At 38.7% G+C, this 14101-nt stretch overlaps 1 protein-coding gene across 2 annotated transcripts; it reads right to left on the bottom strand.

Annotated features, from left to right (window-relative positions):
• Window positions 1-1284: 1284 nt before the first annotated feature.
• On the bottom strand, window positions 1285-13944 carry CENPN (centromere protein N). 2 transcript variants are annotated; one of them, XM_033157187.1, is made up of 11 exons: window positions 13882-13944; window positions 11523-11703; window positions 10040-10085; window positions 7695-7754; window positions 6807-6883; window positions 6228-6404; window positions 5893-5994; window positions 4877-4934; window positions 4273-4385; window positions 2695-2818; window positions 1285-1662 (listed from the first exon to the last, which is right to left on the bottom strand). In XM_033157187.1, exons 1-11 carry the CDS (start codon window positions 13929-13931, stop codon window positions 1550-1552), a joined length of 1101 nt encoding a protein of 366 aa, XP_033013078.1. In that variant the 5' UTR covers window positions 13932-13944; the 3' UTR covers window positions 1285-1549. The 2 variants fall into 2 exon arrangements, with proteins under 2 accessions (XP_033013078.1, XP_033013079.1); XM_033157188.1 differs by having other exon boundaries at window positions 13796-13941.
• Between the last annotated feature and the right edge of the window lie 157 nt (window positions 13945-14101).

The following is a 14101-nucleotide window of genomic DNA, read 5'->3' as shown; positions in this document are numbered from 1 at the left end:
GGGGGGCAGGCTTCATGTTAGGGGGCAGATCCTCAGTTTGTTAAGTATTTTTATTGATTTATTGAGGGCGGGAGCTGCCCCCCCGCCTACACCCATTTGTACATCCTTAAATGAACTCAATCCCATTTTACACAGGGACAAAGTAAAAAAAGAAAAAATATGAATTTTACCAAATGTATGAAGCTATGGATGCCAATAACACAGGAATACAGATCTCTACATTCCAAATCTACCTGTTAAATGAACTCAAATTGATATTATGTATACACAGTGCTTTTTCTGGGGGGGGGCAGGGGTACGCATACCCTGTTGTCCATTTACTGTATTTATTTTTCCCAATTTGAACTATAAAATGGTGATTTTCTTCCAAGTCAAAATGAGAGTACCCCTAAACATGTGAATTAACTTTAAAACAGGTTTGGACATTAAATAAGAATAGGAAGAAAATCTAAAACAGACTTATATCAAAGAAGAAGGAATACAGTTAGCAGTTGGATTAAATATTCATTAATGTCAGTGTTTAACCTTTAAAAATTCAAAATAAGGATTTCACATCTATAGTAAATAAATCTTTGATTCTCTAAAATATGCTGTCTCTCAGCCTTCTTTGGAAATCTGATTCTATTTCAACAGAGGCACATATACTTGATATAAAAGAGATAGGGGATGACAGAGGCGAGATGGTGGACAGTGTTCTTGAAGCTACCAACATGAATCTGACCAAACACTGGGAGGCAGTGGAAGACAGGAGTGCCTGGCATGCTCTGGTCCATGGGGTCACGAAGAGTCAGACACGACTAAACCACCACCACCACCACCACCACCACCACCACCAGTATAATGGGGCCAGTTACATACTCAGACTTTACAGTGCTTTGAATCAGGGTATTTTGTTATTCAGAGGGGGTGGCTGCTTCAGAGTGTGTCTCATTATACTGTACACAACTTGAGTTTTGTATGCATCATATCACTATCACTACTGATGACTATATTTGGGGGTAAAACAGCAAGAATGTGTAAGCCACTGGACTAGAGAACAAGGAAATACTTCACTAATTCCAGTTCTTCGATAAGCACACTACTGTATTAAATGGGAAGTGGCAGTAAAATGTAATAGCTTTATTTACTATTGTGAAAAAACTTGGACATAAGCAGTTATGAGCTTTCATTTATTTAACCACACAACTATTTTAAAAAGTAATATTACAAGCACCATGTTTATTATAATTGTAATACCATATCAATAAGAATTTTTAAAAGTTCCGTGAAAAGTTAAAAATAAGGAAAAGTTTCATTTGCTTAAATAATCAAGCACTTCGATATTACATCTAACTTCAGTTATTTGCTAAAGAAGTTCATCTACTCATTGTCCAGGAAGTACACACAGACTCTGGTCAACAGGTCACACCAGCTAGCAGGCGACAGCCTGCTAAGATGTCATATTGTAATCTGATCAACTGAATTGTAAGAAGTTAATGGAAATAGATTCCATGTTGTTTTATTTCGCTGAAGAGAAATAAGTTATCCACTCCTTTGTCTAAAAATGGCATTAGCTTGCAAAGGTTTGTGATGGTGCACTATTTCTTTCATTAATTCTAAAATAGTTCCTGGCTTTTTGGGTGATGCAAGTAAGTAATGGTGAAGGGGGAACATCTGCCAGCCCTAGAATGAGAAGAAAACAAAATTAGAATCAGTTCTAAGTTTTGCATATGGTTCCATATTGCCTTGAAAGTACAGCTGTCCAAAGAACAGTTTGGTGGAACCTGTCTTTTAAGGGTCACATAAGCCTCTTCTTTTAAACACAGCTCTTCACCTGGTTTATGCACTTGCATTTTATTCTAGATCACTATAATAGTCTATAATCCTCTGTATGTTACACTAGACCAGGACTGGAGAACTGATGACCCTTAATTAGCCATGCTTACTACAACTCTCATAATTTGCCTTACTTACTAGACGTCATGGGGGTTGGTCCAACAGCTCGCTACCCCCACTAGGGGACCATTAGTCAAGTTCAGCCCCCTAAGGACTCCTGCTAGCATAGTTTGATACATTTCAGTTTCTTACTCCCTTGTGCAAGTCAAGCAATAGGAACTGAAGTACTAACATTCAGCTGTAGTGCTTAAGGGCCCTGAAGGTGTTATGGAATCATTTGCCTGCATCTTAGCTTATGTTGGAATGCTGGCACAGCCAATATTCCTCAAATCAATTTTTGGCACTTAAATACAGTAGAATCTATAGTTACGACTGCCTCTACTTGGGCCTGATCCAAGTTGCGACTGTGGCAAACCCGGAAGTAAATACCGGGTTTGCTGTGATTTGCACATGCACAGAAACGGCTGCCGCCGTCTGCACATGCGCAGAAGCGCACCGCTGCCGAATGCGCCTGCGCACAACAGCGCTTCTATCAGCGACCTGGATCGACTTATGTAAGGACCTCCAGAACTGATTACTTCCGTAAGTAGAGGTTCCACTGTACAGACAAGTGAAAGGGAGTATATTTTGCCAGTTGTCTGATTATCAGCTGTCATTTAAAACCTAAACCAGTTTTTAAACATTGAAAGATTAAAAATAAGTTTGGCAGTGGTGGTACTGAAACCCAGGAATTACTGCTTCTATGGAATCCTTATGCACCAGATAAGCATACAAAACATAGTACTATAAGTGTGCATTCTGAGACACTGGAACACTTACCGGCAGGTGCTAGGGATTTCAGTGACTCTAAAAGATGAGGACTAGAAAACTTGACCATACATCTAAATGGGTCTTTATTTTTCAAGATACCATTTTCTTGTTCATTTCTGAACATAGTCTCAAGCTGTAAGTCAAATCAATAAATGGGTTTATAAAAAAGAGATCTTTGTAGCTTAGAATAAGCAGATAATTATTTTTACAGTTCAAAGTGCTAAAACTACACTTCATTTTCAGCCAACAGATTATTACACTCAGGATTCTGGTTAAAGATACCATGGTGGTCCATTAATTCACTGCTCTCAGAATTCAACAGTTATCCTTTCCTGCACCTCATTTTAAAAGAGCTTTATGCATTTTCTTTAAGAATTCTACAAACAGGAACAGCAACTTTTTCAGATTTTACAATCCTGGTTTTTTTCAAAGTACTTATGTTTTCTTGAGTATGTGTGTGTATACACACACACACACACACACACACACACACACAGCGCCAATCAGTGAAGCTCGAGCTCAACATATGGAGAACTATATCACTCTGGTGGAATTCTGCCTGTATAGTACCACAAAACTCTGCTTTACTTTGGCCTTCTATCACAAAGACATTAAAGAAAACAGGTTCAATAGATGTGCATTTTAAAAAATCAAAGAGTGCCCCCCTGTGGCAAATAGGCAACAATGCCTAAAACAGCCACATTCATAGTTTTAAAGAACCCAAAACACTTGCAACAATTTTGATTCCATTTTTATCACTGCACTAAGCTATATATTCTAATTTACTGTCTCAGTACTGTATTGCTACAGTACTGGCTCAATTAAAAAGCGCAAGAATTACTTCAGTCTCAGTACACTACCCTCTGGGGTTGTTGTGAATTAAGGAAAGTACTTTAGCATTTCAAGACCATGATGTATCAGTTGCAACATATAAGGAACATCACTATTCTGTATACAGGGTAATGATCTGCATGCATGGCTGGAAATTCCGTGTGTGTGTGTGAAATAGTTCATTTAAGAAAAGTAAGCCATTTAAGCCCAGGGTTTTAGAATGTATTTCAAGCAGTCTATATTAGAATGGACTCACGCAACAATGAGGAACAAATCAATACCCTTTCAGCTAGTGCAAGGAAATCTGCATGCTAACAGTTGGGCTCTCTTAAAAAAAATGTAGGGCTGCTACAGAAATAGAAAACTTAATCAATTATATGAATTTTAGGCCACAAATAACTCTAACTGAACGTGGGAACTTACTTGAGTAAACAAATGGTATTGAAGTATTAATAGAATAAATTTGCATACAAACTGAACTTGTTTGTACATCTTACACAGGAGAGTACCGTACATTCCTTGAGATGGTGCCTACCATATACAGTAATTTCATATATTCCCGTATTTCTTTTTAATCTGATTTATGGCACCTTTTTCAGTTGATAAAATAGTCTTATTCAATTAATCTAAGTAGTTAACTGACACTTCAGCCCTAAGTACTGTTTTGTGCAAAAATAAATTCTATGGAATACAGATACATAATAAATGTATATTTGTGCATTAAATTTATATAATATACATTAAATATAATTTTACCTTGTATTGTGCAAACTCTAGTTTTGGCTGAGGACCATCACCAAAGGCTTCCTCATTCATTCTTTCAGTTCTTTCCATTTTAAGTTTATCTTCCTTAACTATATTTGGATCCACTGAAAGCACAGAACCATATAAAATCTCATGTAAAATATTATCCTTTTCAAGGTGGCATTCAGAACTGAACAGAATTCCAAATATGTAAAGGTCATGATGCAACAGAGTAAGACTGTTGTGTGCTTGAAGTACTGCATGAATTGTGCTGCAGCGCCCCCCCCCAATTCATTTACTCCATAATAAACATACTAAAAGTGAACAGATTAGCACCAGAGAAAGCTATGAACTTCCAGCTGTGAGTTTAATTCATGCAAGACAAACATTAGCCACTATTTGAAGTTTCTGAATATTTATTTAAATATTTTAGAAGATTGATAAACCTCTCCAACTAGTGCACAACTTGCTGAACTACTTCCTGTGCACATAGGGGATAAGGGCACCCAAAAAAAGTCATGTGGCAAACATGGGGCTCTTTACAATGGCCAGACTTCTTAATATTTAAATAAACTATTTTGCTATATAGAGTTTTAAACCAAGATATTATGGATACCTCTTTGCAGAATGCAATTTCGTTCTTGTAGAGGTTGTGGGTGATGAGTTTGAAATTTCTGGAGGAAGGGGTCCATGGAGAGAGAGAATAGTGATAGAACATTGTTAGTGTATTTTTGCCTCTAATGACTGATTGTATGAAACTGCATTGCATTCAATGCTTGTCCTAATTAGAGAAGACCAACTGAAGTGAATGGGCACGGCTACTGTAAATTAGGTTCATCAATTTCAATAGGTCTACTCCAAGTAGGACTTTGTATACAACCAATATTCCAAGTTCATTGACTTAAGACCCAGTTTGCATGCCATGAGAAACTGTTAACTATATATTATGCTTAATGAATCCACCAGGGCTGTTTTGCTCCTCCTTCTAGTTTATGAAGAAACAAACCAAATCCCTGGCTTAGCATCACAAAACTGCAATCTGATTTATATTAAAAATGCTGACTTCTTGTTGTGGTTTGTTTAGAGGAAAACAAACCACCACCTCTGCTTTGAACATTAGACTAATCCAAGTATTTTTCCTTCTTGCCAGTGCTCAGTGAAAGACCCTTGGCTCAACTCTCTCTTCAATAACCACAAAATGTAGCCAAGAACAAACCTTGGTTACAGCTCATGGTTAGTGAACAGAGATCTTAAACACAAGCCACAGTTCAGACAACACATCAAGCCGAACCTGGGCTTAGCACAATAGCAAAAAGGACAGGGGAGGAGCAAAGTGACTTAGCAAGGTTTGGCTTAGCATGTAATGCAAAGCAGTTCAATAGCATATTTTGAGATTAAGTGATAACGGACAGAAATGATAAAAAAATCAATAATGGCTCTAAAAGCAGGAGGGAAACTAATTCTGGCCCTTATTATCTCTTCCTGATTGTAAGACTATACAGCTCTGTAGTACTATAAGCGATCTCTTTGAAGGAGAAAAATTCCTTACCTCCTGAGAATTTTAGAACCAGGCCTAAGATTTAAAAAAAACCCCAAGATCTGACTTAGAAATTATATACTTAAATAACTCACCTGGCTACATCGCTTAAGTAAAATATCTTTAAGGGAGTCTAAACAATGGCTTCGGAGGTCAATTTCATGGATGTCATTGTAACTGGCAGCAATCAGCAGGGCCTTTAATTAAAAATGGAGGTGCTAGTTTAGTTGCAGTTGAAAGAGTTGTTCCATTATTTCTGTTTTAGAATTGGAATTTGATATTTAATTTCACAGTATACACCTCTGTAGGATATCATGCAACTGAGCAGTAATTTCCAGTTGCTTGTTCATTCACTCTTACTAAATCTAAGTTTAGAAATTACCTTGAAGATGACAAAAAAACAAATCTTTACCAGACATAATGTATTTACCTGCAAAAGTAATGGTTTGCAGTTCTTATTTCTAGAGCTGGATATGAAGACATAAGGAGCCTGTGAAATGTAAGCTACATAGGATGGCTTGTATTGGTTGGGCTTTGTATACTGTGTTCCCCATGCAATGCGAATCCAAATTGCATTGTCTTCAAACTCTTTAAAGCTGATAGTTACCTGAAGTAAAGATAAAGGAAAAATATATATTGCAGTCTAGCTGGCAGAAGTGGGCACTCAAAGTAGTGAGAACCCTTTATATTTAAAGGCCAAGAAGTATAGACATAGTTGTTTCTTACATGTGTGTTACAAGAAGTAGCAAACACATCATGAACTACTTTAACACAATGGTTTCTACCATGTATACAAAGAAGTTATGAGATATGAAGCACACCTAATTACCTTCCCAATATGATACTAAATACTGCATTAAAAAAAAACCCGAAGGATCACTGCTAAATAGGATAGATGGTAGACATTTCTCCTTTTAGTTTCAAATTACCATAAATTTACATTATTTTTATACAACAGGATAACAAAACTTTTATGAGAACCCAAAATATTAGCATTGTTTATTCTCACATTTTTCAAAGCTGACTGAAGACTTCTTTTAAATTTATTTTTAAAATCTGCCAAGTCAAAAATGTCATATTCATCCCCTGCGAATAAAATAAAACATTTTAAAATAAGTTTCATTCCAAACATAACTTACATTATTTTAGTTCAATCATGCAAAATACCAAAATATTTATTTATTATTTACTATTAATAATTTAAAAATCCTGCTCTTCAGTCAAAAAACTTTTCTGAGACGGTCTCACATCCCTGCCCTCAGGAATGGAATCAAAAATATGAAATACAAAACTAAAAGGGGTTGGGAAAGAAAGAAAATTTTTAGTCACTGTTTCCCAGTTCTTATAACAATCAGCTGGAATTATGGGAATTCAAGGAGAGAAGGGGCCAAAAGTTTCTGGTCTTCCAGCAGAGTTTATGGAAAGATCCTGCAGTACCTTCTCCTGTAGGATGGAATGGCTGCTAGAGACAATAGTTCTGGAAAGAGCATAATAAAGTTGCTCTTTCCTCAAAGCAAGTCTAGAGCTGGTGTAATGAAAACTAATCTGCCACCCTGGCTGGCATGAGTTGGTGAGGCTTAGGATGTGGTGGTGGATCCATACATACTCACATCCCAGTTAGATTGCTCTGTTAATTTCCTGGGGAAAATGTTTTATTATGGAAGGAAGAAGTATATATTGGCCTTTAAGTAGCATTAAGAAAAACCCAATCCTTTGAGCTCTGCTAAACAGACAAAGGTCTGCAAGAAAAACAGCGAAATTTTAGAGGTTTCCAGCAAGTTTTATAAGATAGCTGACATAATCTACTTTAAAGTGAGGATAAGCAAAATTAGACTATAACAGATAACTGGGCACTTCACTTATTTATATCATCCTTTTGTTAATTATAAACACTTACCTTCTTCTCTTCTCATTTGATAAACAGTCCAAAGCTTTTTGTCCCGATATTTGTAGTTGTCTGAGGAAAAATATTTGACAATAAACTGCATAGCTTATTAACACAAGAATCCAAAATTGTTATCATAAGCTAGCAACTCCTCTCTACACAATCAAGGAATTTCATATTTCATTTTGCTGATTAGTTAACAGTTTTGCTCTTTGTTACACAAAGGATGGCTAAGTTCTGTATGCTTGGGAACTGATATCTATTACACATTCTGGAGATTAGAACAATCCAACCCAACCCTTTTCATGGATGATCAGTTTCCATATAATAATACTGGTTCCATCCAACAATTACTGTATTTTTCGCTCCATAGGGCGCACCTCGTTTTTAGAGGAAAGGTTTTCCTCCTCTAAAAGCCCTGGTTTTTTTTAGGATCAGCTCAAATTTTGCAGCTTTTTTTTTTTTGCAAAGGGAAAAGCCCTGGTTTTTTTTAGGATCAGCTCAAAGTTTTGCAGCTTTTTTTGCAAAGGGAAAAGCACTGTTTTTCTGAGGATCAGCTCAAAGTTTTGCAGCTTTTTTGCAAAGGGAAAAGCCCTATTTTTCTGAGGATCAGCTCAAAGTTTTGTAGCTTTTTTGCAAAGGGAAAAGCCCTGTTTTTTTAGGATCAGCTCAAAGTTTTGCAGCTTTTTTGCAAAGGGAAAAGCCCCCCTTTTTAGGATCAGCTCAGATTTGTGCAGCTTTTTTGCAAAGGGGGAAAAGCAAAGCTTCTTTTGCAAAGGGGGAAAAGCAAAGAGGAAAAGCCCCATTTTTATGGGGTTCAATTCACATTTCTGCAGCTTCTTGAGGATAGGGAGCCGTTTCTAGAGTTTCCAGACAGATAATCTAATCAGCCAGTCACATGTCGCTGGGGGAAAAAACAACCTCCCTCTGCGGCACATTCAACAATGGAGGCCTGGGCAAGGGGGCGGGGCCGAAAGGGAGCCAGGGACTCTTCTCTCTCCCGATCTCTTGCTGATCAGCTACTGAGCGGGGTCCTTTCAACACCCCCCTTTTCTCTTTGTAAAAAAAAAAACAGGATCTGCTTTTGGGCCCTGGGCAATTCAGCTCCATGGACCACCACTCTCTCCATAAGACGCATAGATATTTCGCCTTACTTTTTAGGAGGAAAAAAGTGTGTCTTATGGAGTGAAAAATATGGTAAGAGCTTCACAGGAATAGGACATGTGTTTTCAAACGGTAAGAGATAAACAGATTTCCAAATAGTGCAGATACATACTATTCTCATTGGCCACATTTGCAGATAACTCTAAGTCATACATTTTGGCTTACTTAACAATACTGTACACAGGTACTCCCACTTCCCTCATCCCTTCATGCAGCCAAAATTTACTTCCCCAACAAGTATAATTGTCAGCAAATTTTAATATCATTCTGATTATATTTGCATAGGGCCACTTGTGCCCAAAATTTCTTCAGGAGCCAAATCCAACCTGCAAGTGACTGAGTTATTTCTTCTTATTGTTATTTCTACCTCAAAAGCAGCTTACAAGAAATATGAATACAATAAAGTTAAGACCAAATATTTACCCAAATATTTATTCCAAATTAAGAGAGGAGAAGAAATTATGGTTCCTTAACTTGACATTGGATATAGATTCTTTCAACCTCCATTTACTTTTCAAAAACTGAAGCAAACTAGAAATCAATGCATAATCTGGGGTAGTTACATTTTAACATTTCACAATGTAAACTATAAATAGCTGCAATGTAATGTTTACCAAATACTACTATTTCAGATCACAAAGCAATTCAAACCTTCAGATTCTGACAAATATTCAAGCTTGTATTTATTGAGTTATGCAAATGCCATTTAATAGTACTGTTATCCTATAAACACTTGTGGCAGTAAGCCAAATTAAACAGTGACACTTGTAAATAAACAGAGGATTAAGTTGAAAAGAGCATCCCATTTCCTTATCTGGCTCTAAATGTAATTCAAGTTATGTATACTGCAAATAAATGAAATCTTAGTCTAATAGAAACTTCTTTGCTTTGGGAATGTTTATTGGGGAACACGATTAATGGCTAAACACAATTCTGGGTTGGAGAGAACTCTTGCCTTCTGAAGATGGTACATGGATAGCTGGGCCTAGTATCACTGTGTAATGAAAACAATACCATCAAATTAAGAGGAAAGGGGAGCGATCAACTACCTTGTATTACCTAAAAGTTAAATGATTTATTTTTTCGACAAGACAAATATTAATCTAATAAAAAGTGCTTATCCAAAATCTAACTGGTTTATACTAAAACAGAAATTAATCACAACAACAAATATAAGAAAACACTTCACTTACAAATTATGTCTAGATCTGCTGCATGCTGAATAGTTGCATGGTTTTCCTTCAAGACAATAAGAACAACTAATCAAAAAAGTTAGACGATATTATATAGGCCCAAATTGCATACAATGGTAAGCCATAGCTTTTCCCAAATGTACTGGTGCATGCTGCTCCTTCACACCAGCCCCCCCCCCCCCCATGTCATGTTAGGAGAAAACAAAGTAGAACAGTGACCTTGTATTACCGGTACTTGCAAACCAGCATTAGTGGTTTGTTTTTGCTAAACAGGTAAGTAAATGTGTGAGCATTCGTTCCCACATAAGACCAAGTCTATGCCCTGATTTGTTTTCTCCAAGCATGAAGGAGGGGGTGGATGTGAAAGAGCCATGTGCACCAGCATGCTATTCATTCATGGTAAACCATGGTTCATGGCTTACTCTTATGTCCAAATCTGGATAAAAACTGTATTTGTATTAAAACAATATTGTTTCATTATTAAGATCTGAACCTGTAAAATCTATTAGCTATTAATTAGTTAATTAGTTGCTTCATTGACAAGAAACTGGGGGCACTCCATCACAGATCAACAAGGACTACAACAGTCATGGATTTTGTTGAAATTCTGCAGAATCATTATACAAATCAAAATGTATCTACAGCCAAAGTATCCCTGAGCCTCACCACAATTGCTCCAAGGTCACATTTCCCATACAACATGTACAATTTGTAACAGACTGTCAGTGGGAGGGGTTTGTGGCCCTGTCCCCAGGGTTCCAGATACACAGCACTCAGATTTCTGGATTAGGTGCTAAAAGGAGCTCCATCACATTGCCCTGCTGTACTCCAGCACCGGAGCAAGAAGATATGCTCCGGTTTTCAGAACTGGAACAATAGGATATGCACCCCAAAGGTCAAAGCCAGTGCTATTTTCTACACCAGGCTTCCTCAAACTCGGCCCTTCAGATGTTTTGAGACTACAATTCACATCATCCCTGACCACTGGTCCTACTAGCTAGGGATCATGTGAGTTGTAGGCCAAAAACAACTGGAGGGCCGAGCTTGAGGAAGCCTGTTCTACCTTGCCCATGCAAGGAATTATAGTGACAGAATAAAGATGGGGTATAAATGTAAGAAAAATGTGCATTCAAAATTCTCTCACTGCAAAGACCACTACTTTTCCATCACACATGCTCCCATGTGCTCACATCATTGCCTCATCCTCTTATTTGGGTGAAGACATCATCCCAAAGCTCTGGTGGGTCCTCTATTAAAGGCACTTGAGAAAGATTTCAGTATTAAGAAACCAACTCCTATCAAACGTAATTTTAAAACACAGACCACCAATAGTACAGTCATAGTACTTAAATACTACAGTACTATGTTTCCCTTTATCATAATAAACACCTGTAGAGACTTTTGTAACAATCATATATTTTATGCAGAAAAAACACTGACATTTGTACAAATTTCACAATGATCCTTCCAATACTATTCTCACCTCACATAGCCGAACTACTTCTTGGGACAGGTTTTCCTTTAGCTGATGGATGTTTAAAGACTGAAGCTGAGTTTCAGACAGAAACCCCCATGTGGCCAGCATTTTCCCCATTTCGGAACGTGGGATTCGCAGCACAGTTCTTCTAATGTATTCAGCTACTCTCTCATCCATAATGAAGACCCTTCAGAATAAAATAGGGATTAAATATTCAGATACATCACACCAGGCACTCCCAACCTCCGGCCCTCCAGATGTTTTGGACTACAATTCCCATCATCCCTGACCACTGGTCCTGTTAGCCAGGGATGATGGGAGTTGTAAGCCAAAACATCTAGAGGGCCGCAGGTTGGGGATGCCTGCATTACACACTTAAGATAGACAGCATACATCAGCTGTGAAAAAGGTAAATTCAATATTAAGAATTAGTAGGAAAGGGATTGAAAATAAATGGCAAGAATTGAAATGCTACTATAAGTATTTGTTGCAGCCACATTTGGAATCCTGTTACAAGTCTGACTTCATCTTAAAATGGTCTCACAAAGCTTCAAAAACCCCAGCCACAACCATAAAATAATTACAGGGTTGAAACACCTTCCAACCAAGAGATGAGCTAAAGTTTTAGAGGCTTAGGAGTTTTGAAAATATAATTAAGAGGGTAGGATAGTAATATTTACAAAATTATGTTGGCAAAAGTATAGACCGAGAAACCTCTTAGTGCTATAGATACGTATTCCCAAAATTCAGGATAATGACAACAAATTTAGATCTTCATCACTTGAGATTTTAAGATCTAGTCATACTATACAGTAGAACCTTCTGTGAATCAATCATCCTATCCACAACAGGTAGATATTAAATACTGGTACTTATTTTCTCCTGTGTTTTGGCTACACCAACCTGCTTCAGAAGCCAGTATAGGACACACTATTACAACAGGGGTAATCAGTGTGGTACCTTCCAGATCCTATTGGACTCCATCTCCCATCAACCTCAGTCAGCACCGCCAATAGTCAGGGATGATGCAAGCGGTAGTTCAATTACATCTACATTCTATTTTTATCTTGCCATTCCTCCAAACACATGTTTTCCCCATTTTATTCTCACAGAACCTCTGTGAGGTAGGCCAGGTTGAGAAAGGAAGTGACTGGTGCATGGTTACTCTCCATGAGCTCTGTGGATGAGTGAAGGTGTGAACCTGGGACTATCAGATACCTGCTTTTAGTCCGGCACTATAAGTGCCACTTTATACTGGATTTTACTCATGAGAGCAGTGCAACATAAGTGTACACCGGACCCTACTTTCTTCTGAGAGTTGTTGGAAGATATATTTTTGTAAGCCACTTAAGAGGGTATTTTGTTTTTACAATCAAGTGGTCTATAAATGTTATTGAATATAAAAATGCTTGAAGTATGCAAAATAACAGAGCATCTTGGTGGCAAGAGCCCATGGGGTCCTAGGCACACACATGGGGTCTGTGTCCCTTTGGAGAATAGAAGACATGGCAGAGAATGTCATGCTTTAAGAAATGTGGTTTATTCACCTATTTACACCTTCAGTCTGCATGGAGGAAGTCCAGATTTTACAGCATAGTCATTCCAAAAGGCAGCAGCATAAATAGCCTCCAAATGATGGACCTCAGCTCTTTTATCCTTCTTCTTCCCCTAGCCCTCCCCCAGAACTGTTACCCTGGCAACCTCCCAAATCCCCAGTTTCTGTTCACACCTGGGGGCAAGAGAGAAGTTCCATTGTCTTGTTAACCGCCTCTATTGTACCCTTGACAGCCGTAGCTCCACCACCAGGTTGGTTTGCATAAGCCAGCCCAGGAATTCCCTGTCTGGCACATCCCATGTAATCAAAATCCTAATAGTTATTTATTCCTAAAGTTTAGGGGGACCCCCCCATATCTATAACAATATGGAAAATATCCTCATCAATGGGCAACAGCATTCTCCCTCACTCCAACCCACTCACTGACATTATATTGTGGACTACGGGGCGGGGCTCCTATGCCCTTTATCCCAGCTGGCTGGGGCTGATGGGAGTTGTAGTCTGAAACACCAGGAGGGTATGACATCCGGCACCCAAGGCCATGACTCGGGTTCAAACCCTCTCGGCCACGAAGCTCTCACTGGCTAAGGCTTCCTCTCCCGGCCCTAACATACCTCACAGGGTTGTCGCCAGGACGAAATGCGGATCTCACTATGTTAACGGCCGTTCTGAGCTCCTCGGAGGAAGAGCCGGATTAAAATAAACTGACTGATTTACAACGTATCGTTTCCCCGGCTCGCTTTCTTCTGAGGGAAAGGGGCAGCCCCTGTTTACCTCAGCGGCGCTCCCCCACCCTCAAGTCGAACTTACTCGGCCCCGTCCTTGCCATCTCCGGCGTTCAGCCGCTGCCTCTTTTCCATCTTCTTTTTCGGTTTATGACTACCGCCGCCCGCCGCGGCCGCCAAACCGTCCCCTCAGCTTTGAACCAGCCAATCAGCTGTCGCCTTCTCGTCCGCCAAAGCCAATCACCGCCCTAGCGGTGCCACGCGCCGCTGCGCAGAGCTCGAACCGCGATAGTCAACAGAAGCCC

This window comes from Lacerta agilis, chromosome 8 (genome assembly GCF_009819535.1).
Source record: "Lacerta agilis isolate rLacAgi1 chromosome 8, rLacAgi1.pri, whole genome shotgun sequence".
NCBI classification, from domain to species: Eukaryota; Metazoa; Chordata; class Lepidosauria; order Squamata; family Lacertidae; genus Lacerta; species Lacerta agilis.
Note: the sequence above shows the minus strand (reverse complement) of the source record. Positions and strands in the feature narration are given on the sequence as shown.